The sequence below is a fragment of the Vigna angularis genome, chromosome 4 (genome assembly GCF_016808095.1).
Source record: "Vigna angularis cultivar LongXiaoDou No.4 chromosome 4, ASM1680809v1, whole genome shotgun sequence".
Taxonomy (NCBI): domain Eukaryota; kingdom Viridiplantae; phylum Streptophyta; class Magnoliopsida; order Fabales; family Fabaceae; genus Vigna; species Vigna angularis.
The window spans coordinates 40,083,336-40,091,894 of NC_068973.1; the positions used below are offsets into that span (position 1 = coordinate 40,083,336).

General features: G+C 28.2%; 1 protein-coding gene across 2 annotated transcripts; it reads right to left on the reverse strand.

The window, feature by feature from the left end:
- Positions 1-5,317: 5,317 nt before the first annotated feature.
- On the reverse strand, positions 5,318-8,312 carry LOC108342476 (abscisic acid 8'-hydroxylase 3). 2 transcript variants are annotated; one of them, XM_017580261.2, is made up of 10 exons: positions 8,019-8,312; positions 7,537-7,855; positions 6,993-7,142; positions 6,741-6,918; positions 6,512-6,591; positions 6,335-6,421; positions 6,125-6,203; positions 5,941-6,047; positions 5,739-5,857; positions 5,318-5,600 (listed from the first exon to the last, which is right to left on the reverse strand). In XM_017580261.2, exons 1-10 carry the CDS (start codon positions 8,249-8,251, stop codon positions 5,483-5,485), a joined length of 1,470 nt encoding a protein of 489 aa, XP_017435750.1. In that variant the 5' UTR covers positions 8,252-8,312; the 3' UTR covers positions 5,318-5,482. The 2 variants fall into 2 exon arrangements, with proteins under 2 accessions (XP_017435750.1, XP_052732003.1); XM_052876043.1 differs by lacking the exon at positions 5,941-6,047.
- Between the last annotated feature and the right edge of the window lie 247 nt (positions 8,313-8,559).

Sequence of the window (8,559 nt, forward strand, 5' to 3'; positions counted from 1 at the left end):
ATTAGAAAGAAGTGGGGACTCGTGGTGATAACAGATTATTAAAGTGTCTTCTCTCTCAGTTGTTTCAATTTATTTGATATTTTGGTCAGTGCTCGAAGGGACCCATTTAAAGGAAAAAATAAAATAAAAACAAATAGAGAAGTTTATGGCATAGTGGTTGGAATTGGAACAACAAAATAATATAGTGCTGAACTAATGAGATTGTTTTTTCATAACAAAGTAGATCACAATTATCCTTAAGAAGTGAAATAATGTTATTGTTTATTACCACCCAACATATTTTCTTTGGTGCTGTCTGTCCCAAGGGAACCAACCTTCTAAGCTTTTAAAATTGTACCGTAGCGACACTCAATACCACATAAAATAAACATTCTTTTTCGTTGTCTAGCCCCTCCAACCCTACAATATATACCATATTCCAAAATCAAATTCCATACATATTTTCTGTCTCAAACAAGTTAATTTCGTATTCTTTCTTAATACATTTACTAAAGAAAATTTAATTCAATTTTATAAAATTAAGTTATAAAATAAAATTTGTACTTATTCATGTGAATATTAGAATAATTTTTGTTTTTATACAGTCGAATAGATACCTTGCAAATATTTCAATTTTACAAACATCTGTTGGTCTTGAATTTTTAAAGCGTTTATCATCATTCTTTTGAATATTCCGTCTTTCCTAAAATTAGTGTGGACTATGTATGTTGAACAAATGCTCAAATCAACCTTTCACATCATCGTAAATAAAATACTTTAATAATTATTTAAGTAGTGTTTGATTATATTTTATTGAATTACAAAGTAATTTAGGTAAACTAACAAATAAGCGGTCAAACTGTCTAATATTAATCACATCCTACTGAGTTGGACAAATTTAAACATAAATATTTAAGACGTATTAAATTGTATTTTGTATTATATTATCATAAGACAAAACTAATACTAATGTAATCGAAAGATACTCATCATATATAATATAATTTTAATGTTAATCTGATAATATAGAAGATATGAATGATTTAACAAATAATAAATTTTATTATAATAAATTTTGAATGATTCAAATATTATCTTTAGAGGTATATTTAAATTAAATTAAATTTTACGTATTGGTTTGTAAGATGATATTTGTTTATCTTTAATGTCATAAAATACATCCAAAAGACTATTCATGTTGCTATTCATCATCTTAAATTTTATGAATGCAAAATAAGCATTCATTGAAGCTAATTTTCATCAAATACTTTGCTTTTTTTTTTTAACTATTGTACTACTGCATGCAGCTTTTTGATATTCCCGTGACTTAGTTTCAGAGTTATCAATAAACATTATATATAAAATAAAAGTCACCTCATAACTTTTTTTTTTGTTATCAGAGGAGTTTTTGTTTGTTCATAAATTATACCCCTCATGAGATTACTTGAGTTTCAAGCCGTGATACTTTTTTATTTCATATTTCAGATAGAGCAGAATCCTGTGACCTGACTCGTTCCAATTGCATATTATTAATCACAATATATATATGAGGAAAAAACAAGTTGATGAATTTTGAATTTTATACATTATGTGGGGAAAGCAAAATGAAACAGATGAAAAAGGATATAATTATGAAAGCATTTATTTTCCTTATAATCACAACTATTCTTGTTGTCTTCGTGTTGTAGTGATAAATCATGCTCAGTACATTGATTTTGTCTTCTTGTCTCCTTCTACTGCATTATATATCCAACTTGGACTCCATTTTCTGGTTTTGTTTTCTCCAAGTGGGTTCACAACACAACTTGTTTTATATTTGGTAGAAACAACCTTTGAATTTTGAAGGCTTTTCTGTACCAAACCATAAGCAACTGCTCCATCATAAAATTTCAGAAGTTTTTCACTTTCTTTATATATTCTTTCTTCTCTTGTTACACTTCCAACGCCATAAACAAGGAATTGATTTGTGTTCTTGGTGGGAAAAAGAACTATGCAGTCAATAACCAATAGAATCACTGCTCCAGAAAAAAAAAATCATATATAAACGCTATAAGAATTGCAGAAATTATATTCTTTTTAACCTATTCTATCATACTTTCTTCTGTAGACTACCTACATTTCTTAAAGAACAAAAATATCTTTCACTAGTTTGAGTAAAATAAGATTACTTAGATAATATATTTAATTTAGTTTCTTACACAATATGAAGACTTGAAATATATTGTTAAGTTAGAATATTAATAGATGTCATTTGATTACATGTATATTTTGTTGGAAGTAATATTATCAAATAAAATAGTTTTGGACAAAATAAAGAAATAAATAATATATATATATAGGTGAGAAAGTAGATTGCATGTCGTTCTGTTAATCCAAATAGGTTAAAGATGAGTGTGATAAATTAACCTATTTTTCTTTTGATTAAAAATTTAAATAAAAATAATTAAAAAATTATATTTTCTATGTTATATTCTTTGATGAGGTAAATATTAATATTATTGTAATTTAAATAGTAAATAATTACAAATTAAATTTTAATTATTATTTAAAAAATAATTTAGCATGTAATAATTATTTTAATTCATTTCATTAAAAAAATTTAATTAATCAATTAAAATTTTTAATAATATCTTATATAATTAAATATGAATTTAATACACACATAAATCTAAAAAAGAAAAATTAAAATTAAAAAATCATTAAAAAATGACATGCAACCTGTCATACGGGAAGAGTTATAAATTTGGACTTACTTCTAGATTAGTTTGGTTTGCTCCCTTAACTCTATCTTCCAAGTATAAAATAACATATTCCAGTTTTAAACTTTATATGTTACAACTAGTTGAACTTACCCATTTGAAAATTTTTAAACCATCATTAATGTATAACCTTTTTATTATTTACTCCTTGAGTAATATATCAAGACTACTAATAAACAAAACCTACATTTTAATTAATTGGAAAATTGTTCACTATACGGACAAGGTTTGTTCCGTACCATCTTTCTCTATACTGTAAACTATAGCCAATTGTTGATGCTTCATGTTTTTCAAGTATCTATTTTTGACCATGATTTATGTTGTCGGCTCGTAACATTGATTTGGAAGACCTTATCTCTATATTTGTTAAAATTAAAATCCAGAGTCATAACGCTTTACCTAATATTGTTTGATAAATAAATTTTAATTTTTGAACAGCTTGTAGTACTTTTTTTTTATAACAGCTCCTAGCACTTGTTATTTTTTTTATATAATAACATTTATTATCTATATTTTCCGTGTTTGTGGCGAATATGTACACTGTCGTAGATCTCTTGCTGCAACAAAATATCACATAACAGTTTTGTATAAACCGCCGCAAACACTCGTTTTAATACACTATATAAAACAACGTTTAAAAATTACAAATCATGACATTTAAAATTGTCAATTTTTCTATTTAAAAACAATTTCAATACAAAAACACCATTATTTTCATTATCCTGAATTGTATTGTAGTACAATATTTCTAGTTGTTGTAATTTGAATGTAATATTATTTTTGTCATTTTTTATTTCATAATTTAATATAAAAAAATCATAAACTCAAAATAATTATTAAAAGAATTATCAGAATAGACAATAGTGAAAATGTTTCACTCATAATTTATATTAAAAATCAAATACATGACCCAAAAATTTATATATTTTAAACAAAACCACACAATATTACATTATTATAACATATTTTCTTAAACTTTTATATTTATTTTTTGAAATTCATACTTATCCATTTATATGAAGACAATAATATAATAAACTTATGTAATTTTGTAAGTAAATCACTAAAAATATATATAAAATATATGTACTAAAATATTATATATATATATATATATATATATATATATATAATTAAAAGAAACATATACATATTCACCTATACAAAATTCAAAATTCTATATAGATATATTTATTTATACGCTGAATAAATATTAACATGTTCCTAGTTAGGAAGACATTGTTGAAGAGGAAAAATATACGAGAAGGACATTCTCATCATTCCAAATAAAATGAATTAAAAAGTGAGAAGGAAATAAGAAAAAGCAGTGAGAAATGAACGAAAGAGACATGATTATCGTTTGGTGAGTCACGATAAGTGCAGCATTCGTCTACGAATGGTTTTATTCCTTTGTATTGCTCTGCAAATTGGTTCATATCACACCAAGATGGAGACACCTTCTCTAGTTTTTCCTCACACCACTTCAACTTGAAGGAAAAACTAATAAAAAACAACAAAAATCATCACAAAAACTATTCTGCAAACCTATTAAAAAATTTCACCCTCCACTTGAATATCATATAGCTAATAATTTAGTTGTAAGAAAAACATACCTCATTATTTATTAGTCAATTAATATTTATTAATAATTTATTTTAATTTTTATATATCAACTATCTGGATTAATATCTGTCTTTGGAATTTAGTGATTTTTATTATTTTAGGTAGTTCTTCATGAGTATTGAGACCCAATTTCTCTTACATTAACATCTATTTTTCTTTTAATTTATATTTTTTATTCCTTTCAAATACTATCCCTCCAGTTTCATCACTGTAATCATCAAATTAAAGATATTTTCTAAATTACCGTAATCTTAGTTGTACCTAATTCATTTGGCTTTGATTAAATAGCGTGTTTTCATTTTTTTTTCCAGTTTCAACACATCTTTAGCTCATCATAAAAAATAAATGTTTAAACTATTAGTTTTTTAACCTTGAAATGAAGGGGACCTCAGCCTGGTACTGTATCGGTACGATTTGAGCGTTCATTTTATAGTTGAGTTTGATGTTTTGACACTGTCTTTTGTATATATTCTCAATCCAGGCATCAATTATTTTATTTTAAATTTTTATTCACATTTATTTGAATTTATTATTAAATATAATATTTTTATTATTAAAACGAGAAGTAAAACAGAAATAAGAGAAAAATCGGGTATCAAAGTAGTTGATATAATTAACATTGATTTCGTGAAGGAATTGGGAAGGGATCATCAATTGATTCTGAAGGACAATTATTTGAATTTTGATTTTGATTTAGTGAATGCAAAAAATCTCTCAATTTTGTCAAGACTGATATTTGATGCATTAATTTCGATAATGGAAGTTGATAATTAACACCAGAAAGAATGTTATGTATATGTATCATAACAAACTAAATTTACATCCACTAGAAAAAATTGACAGTAAGTGACAAATAAATTTATATAAGAGAAATCATCATTTTTCATTTAAAAACTTTGAAATAATATCATTTTACTTATATATTATTTATTTTTAACCAATACGAAACCTTAAACTCACGGTAAATTCATAATAATTTGTTGAAAATAGATAAGTAGACTTTGCAATATCTGAGGGCATGAGTTAAATACTTGTTACTGAAAGCCAACCCCGAATATGCGGGTAAAATCTTAAAACCCACGTTCGACATGCTTGCAAATGTAAATGTTTAAGTTGTCACATCAGATGGTTTGGTTTTGGGCATCCTTGGTCGAGATCAAACGGACAGGATATCCGCTCTTGAGTTTTGTAAAAAGTGCCCCTTTCTGAATACTTGAGTCAGAGTCAATCACCTTCCACCTTAATACAAACCATTTAATTTCTTCAGTATAACTTTCATGTTACCAACATCAAACTAAAAAAATAAATTTTTGTATTTTCAAGAAAAAAAATTAAATAAATGCAAAAAATTAATGTGTCGATACAGAAAATACCCACTTGCAATTGGTGATGAAACGATGGAGAAACACCAACATCATGGCTTTAGCCATGTTCTTCCCTAGACACGCCCTTCCTCCCATCCCAAAAGCTAAGAAGCTGTATGGTGTTGACTCTGCCTGCAATATTTGTTCCAACAGTTTATCTGGTGATCTTTGAATCTCAAAATTAGGTTTTTATTTTTCTTATAGTTTAGACTTACAGGGAATCTTGAAGGATCGAACACACCCGGATCATTGTGCACGGTTGGATCATGGTGTATCGATCTAGCATCGACGTTAATGTTCCACCCCTTATTGATTTTATATCCTATAACATTTCATTTTTTTCTCATTTAAATTTACACAAACTTCATCACAGGCATGCATGAGAAATTTACGTGTTACCTTCAATAACACAGTCCTCGAGTGCTACTCTAGGCAACCACTGCACCACAGATGCCTTTCTTAATGCTTCTTTTACAACCTGTTTGTTATATCAGAAACCACAATTAATTCAAGAGAAGCAGTTCATTCAATGCACGATCTTATAACTAGTGAATTTGATGCAGGAGCTAGCTACAACACATTGCACAGAAAAGTACAACATACACACACCTTAGAAGCATATGGCATCTCGTTAAGGGCCTCTACTGTAAGATATGAATTTCTCGAACCATTCTTCTCAATCTCAAGTTGCTCCTTCTGTTTAGTTATCAAAATTACTACATTTTACTAAACCAAAAGGAAGAAAGTGTTGAATGAACATTGGATAATGTAAACATGTTCACCCACCATAAGGGTATTAAAAACAAGCGGATTCTCATCCACAAATTTGATCATCCATGTCATCGCATTTGCTATCGTGTCCTGTCCTGCGATTTCGATAGTTTTAAGATTATGTCATTCTGTTCAATTTCAATATAATATGTAATTATAGCTTGATTGGTAATTAAAAATGTAATTATCATAACATATAGTAATTTCTCTGTACTGGGGTTGGATGGTTCGTACTAAACCTTACCAGCAATTATCATAGTTAAGATATTGTCTTTGATCTCTCTCTCTGTTAGCATTGGGATTCCATCGTCGTGTAATTTATCATCCAAAAGTTGTTGAAGGAAATCGACATGGCTAGTTGCAGTTCCACTTCTTCTTTCACTTATTGTCTTCTCCAATATATCCATTATCCTTTTTCGAGCCTGCATTTTCACTTGAAAGCTCAAATTCACATTTCAAAGTTTAATGTATACACTTATACTTGATGTTTATTTACCTGAAGGCCTTTGTAGAATCTGGTCCAGGGTAATCTCACGGGTAAGGCTAACATTGCTTCACCCAAACGAGAAACCTCATTTTGCATGCTCTCTAATTCGTCGCCATTTTCGATGCTTATTAGCATCTTGCACATCGCCTTACACGCTAGCTGCATCAAAAAACATTATCCTCAACCTCATCTTATTCACAAACTAACAACAGAAGAAAGAAACAAACAAATTAATAAAATGAGAGAAAGAATGGAGATGAGATAAAAGAAAGAAAAGGAAGTTATACATGGCTTGAGAGAATTTCTTTTATTTAACTACCATGATTATAATCCATGAATTTATATATATATATATATATATATATATATATATATATATATATATATATGGTTTTATCTTGTCTTTAAATTTAAATATGTTTTTGTTTTTGTATAGAAAAAAATAAACATCTCTTCAAAATAAAAGTTCTAAGATATACGTTAATGATTTAATGATTCAACCGATATTAATAAATAGTATTAACAATAAAATAATATGTCAAATAATATTAACCTTTAGTGTTTCATCTTGAATAACGAGAACAGATCCAGATTTCCAACTAGTTGTAGCTTCAAGAAGAAGTGAATCAAAGAGTTTAACGAAGGAAGACAAAGATTGCGTGGAGAATAGAGAAAACAGAGAACCGCGAATAAGTTTGTGATGTTGGTGTGTAGCGCAGAGCAAGCTATCGCGTCCAACAAGCTCAGCGATTGACTTCATATACTTCTTTGAGAATTTCTCCTCGTTGTTTAGAATCACTTTTGCAGACTCCGTGCCCGATATGAAAACGTGCGTTTCCCCGAATAACTTCGTCTTGAAGCATTTTCCATACCTGACACATCTCTTCTAAATTATATAAATGTAAAAACCTAAATATAATCTCACGTAATAATACTTCTAATAAAAACATGATAAAACTGGTAATATCGAAGATTCCACGTTAATTAGAAATAATCTGAGTTAAAGTTTACTTTATTATATATATGATATGTTACCGGAGTCGGCGAGCTTGGACAAATTCATAGACTCCTTTGGTGTTGTTGATGGCAGCCATGAACTGAAGTGTCTCTCCGAGAAAGGGTAATCCTCGATTTCCCGGAGGAATGTTTGGCAGAGAGGGGTAGTTTGTGCACCAAAGTGTCCATGCTTTTTGACAGAATAAAAGAAAACACAAGAGAGCAACATGGGAACAAAGGTAAGGATGCTCCTCTACCAATTTGGAAAGCATTTTGGTCTCTCTTCACTTCTCTTCTATGGTGGCCAAATATCTTGCTCAATAGACAACACTGGTAGTGCTACATATATGTACAACATAGGATTTATATGGCCGACATGCACTGAGTATGTTTTGAAACATTCAGGCTTCCACTTTGAGACGAAAGTGGGATAATGCTACATTAATTGTTTAATCATGTTACATCTCATCTAAAATAAATTTAAACATGTTTTCTTTTATTTACTAATAAAATAATTTATGTTAAAATATATCATAATTTTTTTAAAATTTATTTTTAAAATATTCTGAAGTTTTTTTAA